This window comes from Uloborus diversus, chromosome 7 (genome assembly GCF_026930045.1).
Source record: "Uloborus diversus isolate 005 chromosome 7, Udiv.v.3.1, whole genome shotgun sequence".
Classification (NCBI taxonomy): Eukaryota; Metazoa; Arthropoda; class Arachnida; order Araneae; family Uloboridae; genus Uloborus; species Uloborus diversus.
Window position 1 is genome coordinate 85,459,862 of NC_072737.1, and position 15,735 is coordinate 85,475,596.

Genomic DNA, 15,735 nt, shown 5'->3' on the forward strand with positions numbered 1-15,735 from the left:
TTTTCCCAACAGTTGATTTTTAATTAATTTTTTTAAATGTCCAATTTTTCAAACAAGGCGTGATCTTTATGACGTCACAAATGATGGACTTTTGGCGCATCTGTCTAGAGCCGCTATATAGACAGGCCGACGCATCAGCTTAAGTTTAACCATTTTGGATCGGATTTTTCATAGTTGCACTGCTAGGGTTACCACAGCAAAGTTTCGGATTTCGCCAAATTTGCCGAAAATTCACGTGCTGCTAATAATTGCTCACAGTGAACAATCAGCAAACGCAATAACTCGCCAGAAAAGACAACCACTCAAACACGCTCTCCGATCCTAAATGGGTAATCTTAAGCTGATGCGTCGGCTCGTATATATAGGGGCCTTACATCTGTCTGCCGCGATTCCACGTTATGGTTATCAAGAAGCGAATTAAATATTGCGCTCTACGCTTGCTATCATCCATACCGTTGCGAGTACATGCGAGTAAAGAAGCAAATTAAATATTACGTTCTGCGAATAGCATTTCATCATTTGTGATGTCATCGGCAGAAGCGTAAACAATGAAAGCGCACCGATTTAAGTAATTTTTTAAAAATATAAAACTTTGTCAAATTATTTAAAAAATGGTCAGATCCTATTTTTTAAGCATACTCTTTCAGAAAAAAATACTTTTAAAATTTTGGAAACGACCCCATTGTGGTAAGAATTTTCTTTAATTTGTGGAGTAAGGGAGCATTTCAAAGTATTTGTTGATTAGTTGCTGGCAACGTTATAATTTCCGAGGCAGTAGCGTAACTAGAGGTTGGCAGGAGTGGCTCTCGCCAGGGTCGCAGCAGCCGGGGGGGGGGGGGGGGGCGGCATTTCAACTGATTTATTTTTTAAAAAAAAGTTTTTTTTTATCATAGAATTTGTAAAATGCCTTAAAATTAAAAAAAAAAAAAAAAACTCGAAAAAAAAAGAGCTAGAGAGGGCGTATACATATATATATATATATATATATATATATATATATATATATATATATATATATATATATATATATATATATATATATATACTACTGACCATTAAAATTGCTACACCAAGAAGAAATGCAGATAACAAAATGATATTTATTGGACACATATATTATGTCAGAAATAACAAATGATTAAATTTTCAAGAAATTTGGGTGAATAGATCCCGAGAAATTAGTACCTAGAACTACCACTTCTGGCAGCAATAACAGCGCTTATACGCCTGGGCATTGAGTCATACAGAGATTGGATGGCATGTACAGGTACAGATACCCATGCAGCTTCAAAACGATGCCACAGTTCATCGACCGTAGTGGCTGGCGTTAGCTGACGAGCCAGTTGTTGAGCAACCATTGATCAGACGTTTTCCATTGGTGAGAGATCTGCAGAACGTATTGGCCAGGGTATCAGTCGAACATTTTCCGTATCAAGGGAAGTCTGAATAATACCAGTCAGATGCGGTCGTGCATTATCCTGCTGAAACGTAAAGTTTCGCAGGGCTCGAATAAAGATTAGTGCCACGGTTCGTAACACAACAGAAATGTAACGCCTACTGTTCATAGTGCTGTCAATGCGAACAGGAGGTGACCGAGATGTGTATTCAATGGCACCCCATACCATCACACCAGCGGATGGGCAAGAATGACGATGGCGAATGCACGCTGCCTGTGTGCATTCACCACGATGTCGCCAAACACGGATGCGATCATCATGATGTTGTAAACAAAACCTAGATTCATCAGAAAAAATGACGTCCCGCCATTGGTTCACCCAGGTTTGTCACTGATCACACCATCGAAGGCGTTCCTGTCTGTGATGCAGCATCAATGGTAGCCGCAGCCATGGTCTCCAAGCTGACAGTCCATGCTGCTGTAAACATCGCCGAATTGTTCGTGCAGACACTTGTTGTCTTGCAAATGACCCCATTTCTTGACTCAAGGCTCGTGACGTGGCTGTACGATGGATAAAGGTCATGCGGATAACATACCTGTCCTCTCGGCTGCTAGTGAGTATTGGCCGTTGAGAACCAGCACGACGATCTGTATTACCATCCTGAACCCATCGAATCTATATTCTGCTAACTGTCATTGGATATCGACCGACGGCGAGCAACAGTACTGCAATAGGATAAACCGCAATCCCGTTAGGCTGTAATTCGACCTCTATCAAAGTCAGAAACGTGCTGGTATGCATTTTTCCTTCTTACACGAGGCATCACAACAATTTTCCACCACGCAACAACGTTCAAATTGAATTTCAAAGTGGGAAATTGGCTGTACAATTTCCTCATTTAAACACATTGTAGGTGTCGCTGCGGGCGCCTGCGCTGTCTGAATGCGCTGAAAAGCTAATCATTTTCATATCACATCATCTTCTTCTTGTCGTTTAAATTTCATGTCTGTACCATGTCGTCTTCTTGGTGTAGCTATTTTAATGGCCAGTAGTGTATATATAATAAACATACGAGGGGGACCCAGAAGAAACCGAACTAATTGTGCGATGCCAATCCTATATGTAGTAGAGTGTTCTCCAGCTAGATGGCTCAAGTAGAGACCTTCACAAACCAGCTATGCAAGTGGCGTCAGTTTAGTTGATAACGTCCGATGATAGTGTTAGTATTCTCAGGTACTGTTGCTTCCGCCTGCGAACTCATTATTGCAGATTTAAAAGAACAAACTGTAAGCTTGAAATTTTGCTTTCTGCTTGAAAAATCGGCAACAGAATAGCTTACCAAATGCTTCTACAAGCTTTCAAGAACGATGCTATGAGCCGTACAGAAGTTTTCGGGTGGTTTGGGCGCTTTAAACAACTAAGCATGAATGTTGAAGATCATGCTCGCTCTGAACGCCCTTCAACGTCTCGAAATGATGAAAACGTTGAAAAAATCAGCCAAAACATCAACGAGTGTCGTCGTTTTACGATTGACGAAACGTTGGAAGAAACAAGAGTGAGTTGGTGCTCGCGCGGGCGATCAGAAGAATGGTTCCTTCACCATGATAACGCTCTCGTACACTTAGCCTTAGCCTCTCAGGGTTGGCCAGTCATTCCTCGACCCCCGTATTCACCCGACCTAGCCCCCTGTGGTCTTTTTCTATTCCCGAAGATGAAAGAAATTTTGAAATCGAAGCTTTTTGATAATGTAGAGGCTGTAAAAACTGCTTCGCAACGGGCACTGAACATGGTCAAAGCTAAAGAGTTCCAGGGGAGCTTCTAACAATAGAAAAAAAAGAAGTAACAAGTGTATCTCATCTAAGGGTGAACACTTTGAAAGAGACAAAAGAAATTTTGTGAATAAACTAATATATAAATATTTTAGAACAAAAATCCGGTTACTTTTGGGTCCCTCCTCGTACATAACATCTATTGAGACGGAATATTGGGCATCATTAAAAATAATTCTAAAAAAAGAAAAAAGGAAATAAATTACGATGCTGCCTCCTATTTGACAAATCAATCAAAATGTTCCAAAAAAAAAAAAATTTTTTTTTTGAGGTCATAATGACCTCCGGTGACTTCCCATGTGGGCGACCCTGGGGGGGGGGGGTGCAATTTCTTAAGTTCGCCAGGGGCACCAAACCCCATAGTTACGCTACTGTTCCGAGGTTATAGTCATTAAGGCCCCTATAGTAGTTCTAATAGTCACAGAAGTAAAATGGGTAGAGAGAGTTTGTGGAACCATTCTCACGCCAGTACGAAACTGGTTTTTTCTACGTGACAAGCAAACACAACATAACATGTATTTCTACGAGAGAGAACTGATGTTTTAAGATAAAATTCTTTCTTTTGCTCTGCATTTGGGTGTAAGAAGAAATCGGTCAAGCGAGGCCCAAAAACGTTCCATCAGAAAATATATACTTTAATATTTTTTCAGTTATTTTCAAATTTTTGGTTTTATTGCAAAAAATAGAGTTTTAAAGCATTTATCACTTTTTTGGCGTATAAAATTTCATGTTACCAAAATTAACAAATTTAACTGAGCATTTGCGTTGTTTTCTTTAATCTCATAAAATGCTTAGCATAGAAATCCATATTTTCACCAATAGTGCAAACCTGTTTCCATAGTAAATTCTTTTCCATGAAACTAATTCAAGTTTTGATTTCTTTCTCGCTTGAATTAACCTTCATACTAAGATCATATCGTCGGGTGAATGCTACAAGTAGAGAAATACAATTCATTTTTTTTTTTTGCATATTGCTGCCAGGAAAGCTCAACAAATTAATGTTTTTTTTTTTTTAAATAATTTTGGAGGACTTGAAGCGAGGGTGGACTGGTCACCGGCCCCGATGCGCCCTCAAACCGGTGCGCCTCGGTTTTTTTTTTTTGGAATTGCACCAGTGCGGTTTTTTTTTTTTTTTTTTTTTTTTGCGGCTTTGAACTTGTGCATCTTAGGGGTTTTTTCTACGTCCTCCCCAATGTGCCTTCAGACGTGTGTGTGTGTGTGTGTTTCTTTTTTTTTACGCCCTCGCACTCATGTGACCTTTTTTACTACGTCCTCAAAGTATGGGGTCTTCTTTTTTGCGCCCTCGCACCTGGGAGTCAAAATTGATGCCCTTTTGGGGACCCAGTCCGCCCCCGACTTGAAGATATGATGTAAATGTGATTAAGCTACCATTTCTAAAGTTTATTTAAAAAATAAAACTGTTAATGCTGTCCCCTTCGGTGCAAATCCATTAAAAGCTGCACACTTGTGGACAAAATAAGAAATGAAGACATTTCAAACAGGGCCCGATTAAGATATCAAGGGGCCCAAGGCTAAATAATTTTTTCGACCCCTGTATTCAAACTTTGCAATTGTCACTATTGTATAAAACAATTGTAGCCACTGGCTAAACAATTTTTGCCATTTTGGGGTCCCCAAACGGCTATTCAGTAATCAGACCCTGGTTATAAATAATTGAAAGTTTTTAACCTCTGCGAAAAATTTAACGAATATCGCATTCATCGAAAAGATCATGTCCAACGAATGAAACGAAGGACTTCCTAGTAGGGTGGTTCGAAAAAATTGATTTCTTTCTTTCGGAATCGCGTTACCTCTCAAAAGTTGTAGTTTGTTATCCTCAATAGGGGAAAAATAACTAAAAAAAATTCTAAGTTGACATCTTCAGTTCGCGCATGAGGCTGAAAGTTTGAAAAAATTGAATTTTTCAAAAAATAATAAATTAGTTTTTTTATATTTTTATAACCAACAGCCATAAATTGTCAGTATATAGCGTAGTTTGAACCTAAAAAAATATTTCATAGCTTTTACATAAGATCTTTCGCTTGCGCATTCGCCTTAAATTGGGCTAAAATCTCTTGCGCAATCTAAGGCGTATGTGCAAACAGATTTTATGTAAAAGCTATAAAATTTTTTTTAGGTTCAAACTACGCTATATACTGGCAATTTATGGCTGTTGCGTTATAAAAATTAAAAAAAAAAACTAATTTATTACTTAAAAAAAAAATCAATTTTTAGCATATTTTTTCAAACTTTCAGCCTAATGCGCGAACTAAAGATGTCAACTTAGATTTTTTTTTTATTATTTTTCCCCAATTGAGGATAACAAACTACAACTTTTGAGGGATAACGCGATTCCGAAAAAGGAAATCGATTTTTTCGAGCCACCCTACTTCCTAGCGCCGAAGGTTCATGATATAAAATCAAGTGCTTTTGCAATAAAATAAATAAATAAACAAATAAATAAATAAATAAAACCCTTCCTAGTGCCGTCATCTACGACCAGGGGCACCCCGATGGGGGGTTACTATGGTCTTCCAAAAATTTCCTTATTCGGCACATTTTGTCTGACGATTCGGCAAAATTGGAGTTTCATTTGGTAAAATTGTCATCATTCAGTGAAATTTGGGAGTTCCATTCAGAAAATTGAGAATTTTCGCCCTCCTAAATATTTAATTTCGTGGTGATCCTGTCTACTACAATTCAAAAAACAAGCGAGAACTAGAAAAAGGAGGTTAGACCAAGAAGCTGGAACAAGGTTTGTAGTCTAATCCTTGATGATGATGATGCTGAAAAACTTGAACCTTATAGGGAGAAACCAATTACATATTTAAAATCAGCAATGCAAAAGTTTCTTTGGGCCATTCATTAATCACGTAAGGATGATTTTGGCAATTTTTGACCCCTCCCCCCCATGTAAGGGTACGTAAGATTTTTCACCCCCCCCCCCTATTCTTAAGTAAGATTCCATTTAGTTTTTCAAAATAATAAAAGGTTGATAAAAAATTGATCAGTTTCACTAAAACTCCCAGTTTGACGTAAATCAAAGATTATTATTTTTCAGATATATTATATGATGCGATATTAATTAAAAATAAAACGTGCCAAGAATAGTGCGATTTTTTTAATTTATTTTTACACCATTCATTCTTTGAAAAACAAGTAAAAAACAGCTCATCCTAATACGTTTTTTACCTTCCCAGACGCAAATGAAATATTATCTCTTCCTACCCACTTGACCGAGCGATTTCTAATATAAAATATCGTCTTATAAAATATTAAGTAAGAATATTTTGACCCCTTCCTCCCCCCAAAGTGAGGGTATGTTGACATTTTTGTAACCCCCCTCCCCCTCGAGACCCATTCGTAATTAATGAATGGCCTCTTAAGTCTGATTAAAAAAATCGAACGCAACAGATAAAAAAATGTCCCCCAGGAGTAATCTTACAATATTCGCCATTTATTATTCCAGTCACAAGTGTATTTTACGCGTCGCAAATCTGTGAAGTTTCGATAGAATCAAATTTTGTTTTAAAATGCTTTTCTAAACTTCGACATAGAAAGTTACAAAAGGAAAAAAAAATCTGATAAGCATAATTTATTCTACATAGTATACATTCTTTATTCGATCGAACAGCTCATTGTCAATCCTAATCGAGTGATTATGCATTTTATGTTAAAATCCGAGAGATTAGCGAACGTCTTTCGTTCTTAACCCCCATACTTATCTAAGCGTTAAGCTTGTATGCATCACAGAAATGTTTGAAGGTTAATCGTTTGACTTTTAATAAGTGAAAACGATATCAAACTGAATCATATATTTGGAGATGAGGAGTTGGCAAACCAGCATTTGTAAAAAATACTTCTATGAATGAATATTTTCTAATATTTTTTGCTGGAATTTTTTCAAGCAATTTGTCGCCGAGTACTTAAATTGGAGATTTGTTTTTTGATAGAGTTTTGTCAAAAGGAACCATTTGATTTCTTATAAAGTTCTAGACCGGATTATTTTGGTACTTTTTTTTTTTTTTGAAAGTTTGAAGATTTCTCTATCATTCGAGCATGTCACTAAACATAACTGGCATCGCGCGTGGGTTGGCAAATACCACTCTTTCAAGCCTAGCTTCAGCCGCCGAAGGCGGGTTGGCAAATACCACTCTTTCAAACCTAGTTTCAGCCGTCGGAGGTGGTGAACAACTGCAAGACAAGGCTTCTGAGCAACTGAGAGATTATTCGGAATCACAAAAGGTAAATTTCTATTTTTACTTCTTGGGGAGCAAAATTTTGTTCAAACTGAAATATCTTTTCTAACCGTGAAAAATGCGTACCTTGTGCTAGAAAAAAAATGTAGATTTCTTTTTAAATGATTAAAATGAAAAACTGCAGTTGGAAGAATCTCGTTTTTTGGTTTTTACCTTAATTTTAAAACGGTTGTCCAGTTTTTCCAATTTGTAAATACATATTTTCAGCCAATTCTCATGGGGTTTTGGTTAAAAAAATACATAGTTTCAAGAATTGCTCTTTCTTACTTTAGCTGTACAACGAATAGCGACCAAAACCCCGACTCCCCTTTACTTAAATAAAATAATACATCTGCTGTTCCGAAATAGAAACTGGGTGGACTAATAAATACAAACACTTTTGATATGTTTCCAAGATTCATTAAAGCAGGGACCCTCATCTCCCTCCAAGGGCGGTGGCAAAGCCCCTCAAATATTGCAGAACACCTCCAAAATAAAGTCTCCTATAAGGAGAAAAATACCAGTAACATCACCCCCTCCACCGCATAAATGTAAAATGCGATTTAGTCGAATTAAAAATAACTTTATATGAAAGTGAAATGTTTGCATTTTTCAAGTTATTTCTGAAATGTGTGGTGGTGCGTCCAAAACCCCAAAAGAATTAAGTTAAGCCCGATTCTCGATGTTCAAAAAATTTCGCACTGTGTCAAAAAACATTTTAAAAAAAAAAAATTATATAAATACTAGGTAAGAAGTAATGTACACTGTTAAAACCAGGAGTTCCAGACGAGTGAAAATATTCCCTCTAAGGTGAAAGCAGAGTGCTTGGAGGTGCAACACAGGCTAGAAAATAGAGCAGAGGAGCCAGAACATCATGCAATCGCAGAAAGACTCATTGCGCATGCGCTTTTTGCCTTAGACATACATTCAACCACCTCAATATGGCGGACAAATGATGATTGCGTTTGTGTGTCTTTCACATTGAATGAAGTACACTATTGGATTAAAACCCAAGTTTTCTAGGATTAATTATCCGAAATTACAAGTAAGTACAGCTTTTGATCACTTTGTAGCTTTTAGGGCTTTCAAACATAGTTAAGTGTTTAAAAGTGCATTTATTGCTTTTCAGTAACCGTTAGTCTTCTAGTTCCCGTTTACCGTTACTATCGTGAAATTTCCATCATTCAAAACGCTACTAAAAATATGTGTCATTATTTTCTTGGATACTCGATAAGCAGCTTTTATTAGTCACCAAAAGAACCTTAATGAAAATGTTTCTTGTGCTTCGTAGATTATAACATAAAGCTAGCGGGAAAAAAAAAATCTCTCTCAGTCTAGCTCTTTTTTTTTTTTTTGCTTTCTCATTCAAGTGTTAGAATCATTTCCTGTTAGCGGTCCTCGAAAGCGTTAGAACTTTCTTTTGGTTTTTTATTTAACTGTTGAAAAACTTTATGTGCATTTTCTTTTGTTACTCTTAATTAACGTTTATGAAACGATTTTGTTTTTCCGTAATTGTAATATCCCTGAATAAATTTGGCTCATCATTTAAATAATCCATAAGTACAGCTATGCTTCATTTTCGCAATACGTCAAGTTATAGTAAATGTATAATTTCTCACATGTTTTAAATAATTACTCGTTTTTAAATTATAACGTATTTGTGACAGATCTTTGATACAAGTGAAGGGGTGGATATTTATTGTTTTATTAATTTTTAACATTACTTTTTGTAAAAAAAAAAAAACATCAGAACTCTGAATTTTTTCACATGTTTTTTAACGACCCCAGAGTTATTATTCATATTATTTATTTTATGATTCTTTAAGAAAACGATAAAGATTTCACCGGTCCGCAAAGTTTTTCATTTGCTTTTACCGCGCCCGTGGGTCAAAAGAGGTTGAGAAACACTGAGTTAGAGCACGATCAGATGAATTAACGCTATGAGCACTTTTTAACTATGTTGAAAACTCTGAAATATGATCAAATGCTGTAATTACATGTTTTAATCATTTCCAATACCGAGTTCAATGTGAAAAATGTCCAAAACGTAAAATATCATAAATCAAAACAAAACTAAAAAAAAAAAAGCACACAACTGAATTCAAAAACGCACACAATACGGGGGAGGGGGGAGGAGGATCTATAGCGAGGGTGCCATTTCTCTCTCCGAAGGATCCTTTTTTTCACTCCGGCTGTCTAGTTTTTAAAAGGTGCCTGTTTTTCACCCTATTTAGAAGTGCGATTTCGGCTCCGTATTGGGTGCCGTTGGTGAACAAGCGTTTCTCCCCTGAAAGGTGCCGAATGCATCCTGTAGTTTTAACAGTGTAAACACACCAGTAGTGTCTAGTGCTTCAGTAGTGGACACTTCAAGGTTACTTATATACTTTGAAGAAAGAAATGAACAATAATAATGTGATTAATACAGGGTGAGTTCGATCGAATCTGCTATAAGAAAGGGGGTGATAGAAGAGCCCAAGCGGAGCATAGAACCACCCATTATCGTGTCCAATCCTTAACCGTAACCGAGTTTTGGTAAATTTAAGGAAAATGAGTAAAAAAACAAAATTTTGAGAAAACGACTGATTTCTAAAATTCCTGTAGGACCTACAAAGAAAATAAGTACATATTTGGAAAGAGCAGACTAAATCCTACAAAATAATACCTTTTGCATTAAGATAGTCGCATTTTACTGAGAGCTACAAGCTTTGAAACATTGGACACACTCAGAATTAAAATGGTGCCAACGTTTTTAATCGACATTTTCAAAAACAACCGTAAGAGCTACAATCGGGCAAATCTACCAAAAACTGGCCCATTTTATTGGCTTTCAGATGATACAACAACAAATCATATTGGGCTTCAAGTTCAGCTGAAAGTCAGGCTTTTGTTTGAAACAGTGTAAAAATCTGCATTCGTTAAAAAAGGAAAACCAGCAAAGAGTCGCACTTTTCTGTTTTGAATTTTCTGTTTCACGATAGCATGTTGCTTTCTTTGTTTAAGAAAATGATATTTTTATATAAAAATAATAGTTTTAACATTTAATTTAGAGAAAAAACACATGAGATAACGATTCGTAGAAATAAAAGAAGCATTACTTTCCCGTGCTTTTCACAAAGGGAAAATCAATAACAAAAAAATGTTACACCAACATCGATTAGTACATTTAATAAACCTGCAAAAATTACAATAGCTGCTGAAATTGGTCGCCGCCACATCTGATACACGCTCTTGCCCTTTTGCGAACGGAAACAACCGTTGCTCTTAGAGAAATTTCATTCCTTAGTTTCCCTACTGCTTCAACAAGCCGGTCGCTCAATTCTTTCAAACTTGCTACTTCTGTTTTGTAAACTTCTTGTTTTAAGAATCCCTAAACAAAGAAGTCCACTGGCGTCAGGTCTGGGGATCTAGGGGGCAGGGGGATGGGGCCCATACGACCAATCCATTGGGGATACTGTTCAGTTAGAAATTCTCGAACGGCATTTGAAGAATGTGCAGGGGCTCCATCCTGTTGGAAAATGATTTCTGCCCTCTCCTGAACAGGAATAGCATCAAGAAGGTCAGGCAAATGATGTTCAATGAACTCTAAATATGTGTTTCCTTTTAGGTTACCTCGAAACACATACGGACCAATTAAATGATCTCCTATTACGCCAATCCAAACATTTATGCTGAATCGAGTTTGGAATGATGAGTTTTGGGTTAAGAAAGGATTATGTTCAGTATAATGATTTCAGTTATGCAAATATATGATGCCCCCTCTAGTGAACAACGACTCATCTGTCCACAATACCTTTCTTAGAAAATGGTGATCTTCAGTGTCTCGGGCTAGTAGCCATCTGCAAAATGTTACCCGCTTTTCTAAATCTGAATTGCGCAGTTCTTGTACTAGAGTAAAATGATACGGGTGATACTTGTTTTGGTGCAATGCAGTGGCGTAGCTAGACCCGACTTTCGGGGGGGGGGGGTTACTTCTTTATATATATATATATATATATATATATATATATATATATATATATATATATATATATATATATAATCGCTTGGAATTTTTTCCTTTTCTTCTTTTTTTTTCTTTCACTTCTCTCTTCTTTTTCTCTTTTTTTTGAGACTAACTTTTCGGGGGGGGGGGTTGTCCCCAAAACCCCCCCCCTTAGCTACGCCCCTGGTGCAATGTTTTCATCACTTTACGTTGTGATAGTCCACCTTCTATAGCAATCGAGCGTGAACTCACACTTTGGTTTTCCACTACTCGGTCCAGCACATACTCCTCAACATTGGCAGAACGGTGATCCTGGCCCCTCTCGAACAACGTACCAAATGAACCTGTCTCTCTGAGCTTTCGATGTATAGAGGCAAACACATCTATTAGATGCAGAACGATTTGGGTAACGGAGCCGGTATTCTTTCTCGGCTCTGCGAGCATTACCATCACAAAATCCGTACACGAAATGCATATCAGCATACTCTTCGTTAAAAAATCGAGACATACCCAAAAATCGAGAAAAGAATATAGCAACTTATCTTTAGAAACTTTAACGAAAACTTTCAAAAACTAAAAACACACTCTCTACTGACTTACTGTAAAAAGAATCATAATTCTAGCAATTTTCAAAACACATTTACAAAATATCAGAAAGAAGCAAACGATACATAAAATATTATGACAAATGAATAATTCTGTTTAGTTTTTATCATTAATTCTTTTGTTAAACAAATGCTTTTTATTTTCAGACGATATTTTTCACAATCATAAATCGTAATCGGAAGTCTTTTGATGGGTCTGTATACGTTTTAAGGTCTTATAATGCAGGAAGCTCATATTTAGAGTTCATTGAACATCATTTGCCTGACCTTCTTGATACTATTCCTGTTCAGGAGAGAGCGGAAATCATTTTCCAACACGATGGAGCCCTTGCACATTCTTCAGATGCCGTTCGGGAATTTCTAACTGAACAGTATCCCCAATGGATTGGTTGTATGGGCCCCATCCCTTGCCCCCCTAGATCCCCAGACCTGACGCCAGTGGACTTCTTTGTTTGGGGATTCTTAAAACAAGAAGTTTACAAAACAGAAGTAGCAAGTTTGCAAGGATTGAGCGACCGGCTTGCTGAAGCAGTAGGGAAACTAAGGAATGAAATTTATTTAAGAGCAACGGTTGTTTCCGTTCGCAAAAGGGCAAGAGCGTGTATCAGATGTGGCGGCGACCAATTTCAGCAGCTATTGTAAATTTTGCAGGTTTATTAAATGTACTAATCGATGTTGGTGTAACATTTTTTTGTTATTGATTTTCCCTTTGTGAAAAGCACGGGAAAGTAATGCTTCTTTTATTTCTACGAATCGTTATCTCGTGTTTTTTCTTTTTATTAAACTGTTAAAACTATTATTTTTATATAAAAATATCATTTTCTTAAACAAAGAAAGCAACATGCTATCGTGAAACAGAAAATTCAAAACAGAAAAGTGCGACTCTTCGCTGGTTTTCCTTTTTTTAACGAATGCAGATTTTTACACTGTTTCAAACAAAAGCCTGAATTTCAGCTGAACATGAAGCCCAATATGATTTGTTGTTGTATCATCTGAAAGCTAATGGAATGGGCCAGTTTTTGGTTGATTTGCCCGATGGCAGCTCTTACGGTTGTTTTTGAAAATGTCGATTAAAAATGTTGGCACCATTTTAACTCTGAGTGTGTCCAATATTTCAAAGCTTGTAGCTCTCGGTAAAATGCGACTATCTTAATGCGAAAGGTATCATTTTGTAGGATTTAGTCTGCTCTTTCCAAATATGTACTTATTTTCTTTGTAGGTTCTACAGGAATTTTAGAAATCAATCGTTTTCTCAAATTTTTTTTTTTTAACTCATTTTCCTTAAATTTACCAAAACTCGGTTACGGTTAAGGATTGGACACGATAATGGGTGGTTCTATGCTCCGCTTGGGCTCTTCTATCACCCCCTTTCGTATGGCAGATTCGATCGAACTCACCTTGTATATTGGTACTTAACGTAACTATCTTATTGAATAAATTTTATTCATCAGTTATTTCAATTTAAAGTAAGTTATGTAAATTTTTCGGACGGGCGAATGTCAGATGGTCGCTACTGAAATTTTCAGATTTTGGAGTGGCCACTACTGGATCAAATTTGAGATTTGGGGGAAAATGGATAAAATTTGAACAAATATAAGTTCTGGCCATTTTAGAAAATGGGACGATTAAAAAAGAGTCAGGCTATAATACTCGCATTGAGTTTCAAGAGAGGTATTTAATATCGTTACCAATTTCGTAAATAGTAATTGTTTTTATGATCAATTTGTTGTACTCTGTCTAATTTTGGTGTTTGTTCCATTAATTTTCATCTAAAATTATCGTAGTAACTTAACCTGTAAATAGTTTCTTGTAATGAACATACAACCCCCTTACATTCGAATGACGTATATGGTCATATGGTCCCCTGATAAGATTTGTGAATGGAATAAAAATGAAACATCCAGAATGAGAGATAAATAGAATTCTGTCGAACTTTCTAAAGCGGTGTAAAACGCCGTGCGTCTTGTGAATGAGGGAGAGAGTCAGTTTTGCTTTCTAACTGTGGAGTCTTGTTTTCAGCTGTTGCGCTGGAAAATGAATTGGCCTTTGCGCTGTGTTATTGCGTATTTTGATGTAAATACGCTTGTTACCGTTGAGTTTACGGTGGTTATTGATATTTGCCTAATTGCTATGGTTAATTTAGCAGTTGTTAACGATATTTCTTGTACATAGTTGTAAATAAATTTCCTGTGTTTTCTCAAGAACTGTGTCGTCATTTAAAGAAAGTTTGAAGCTTCACGGAACACATAACAATATTGTAGACCCACAGTTTAAAAATATGCTTCACTATGGCCACTACTAGTGCGTTTTAAACTTTGAAGTGACCACTACTGAAGCACTGGCCACTACTGGTGTGTTAACCTTATAATGTTAATTTTTGGGTAGTAATTTTTGCAACGACATTTTACTTTCTGGAACTTTGTTTAAAATAATAATGTTCATTAAAAAATAAATGGTTTTTACTAAAATATTTATGGTTAAAATCGCAGCGCTAGTGTAAAATAAAAACTGCTAAAGCTATGAAGATAAAATATTTGTAGTTATCAAGTTGAACTGGTGCGGTGGAGTGTTCTATACCCCCAAAGAATTCAGTATGCATAATTCCCAATCTTAATGTTGCAGTTGAAAAAAATTTCCTCTCAAGCGTACTAGTGTATTTTTTTCTGTCTGTAGGATATACGGAATCTGATGTTAATTTCTGGAAAAAAAACTTTTGCAGCGATTTTGTATAATCTGGCACTTGTTTAAAAGTAATAATGTGCTTTAAATACCAAATGGTTCTTACTAAAATATTGCAAGACAGTTGGAATAAAGCTATGCGACAGCCCGTTTGCTTATAGTATAGTTAAAAACGCAGCACTTGTGTGAGGTTGAAACCAGTGGTTAGAAAAACTACATTTTTTTTGTAGCGAACTACAACTACAACTACTTTAGCTCAAATGTAATTAACTACAAATACAACTACTTTTTTCATAATGTAGCAACTACAAACTACTTTTGAAATGTAGTCACTACTTCGCTACTATTTAAAAAATAAATAAATAAATAACGTACACATACACGCCATTTGAGGATTGAATGAAAAAAATTTAAAAATTGTTCAGATTGATATATTGGCTCACTTGAACATGGAATATTGCTATAAATTATTCATTCTTTCTTTCCTTTACTGAAACGATTCTTCAATCCAAACATTTTTTTACCATTTACACTAATATTCCCTGCAAGAAAGGATTTAAAAGCAGGGTTGGCAAAAACCCGGGTTTTTTTTTAAGGCCATGGACCCAGGGTTTTTTTAAATAAAAACCCCCCAAAAAAACAACTAAAGCTGGGTTTTTTAAAAGAAATGTGGGGTTTTTTTTTTGTCTTTTTTAAGGGAAAATGTGGGTACTTGTAGCATGTTGGAGCGTAAGTATATGGACAAAGCACAAAAAATGTCTTGGAGTAAAAAAGCTGGAAAATTCATCGTTTTCTGAAGAAAAGTATAAAAGACGACAAAACCCAAGAATGGTGAAGGTTCAGATTTTTTAGTTTCCATGATTATCAACAGTTAAGGCATAGTTACTTTTCGAGCGATAAAATCTATTGTTCGTTTGTTCGCTTTTAATTACTACGTTTTTTTAAAAATTTTACTTAATTGTATTTCATTTTGTTATGCAAGCTACTGTAGAACCTCAAGTAGTT

General features: G+C 36.1%; 1 protein-coding gene across 1 annotated transcript in view; it reads left to right on the forward strand.

Moving 5' to 3' along the window:
- Nucleotides 1–7,285: 7,285 nt before the first annotated feature.
- Nucleotides 7,286–15,735, forward strand: part of LOC129226772 (catalase-like) — a 44,656-nt gene continuing 36,206 nt past the window's right edge. Inside the window, exon 1 of the mRNA XM_054861401.1 lies at nucleotides 7,286–7,471. Coding sequence (XP_054717376.1) covers nucleotides 7,286–7,471 — 186 coding nt within the window. The remainder of the gene's footprint in view (nucleotides 7,472–15,735) is intronic.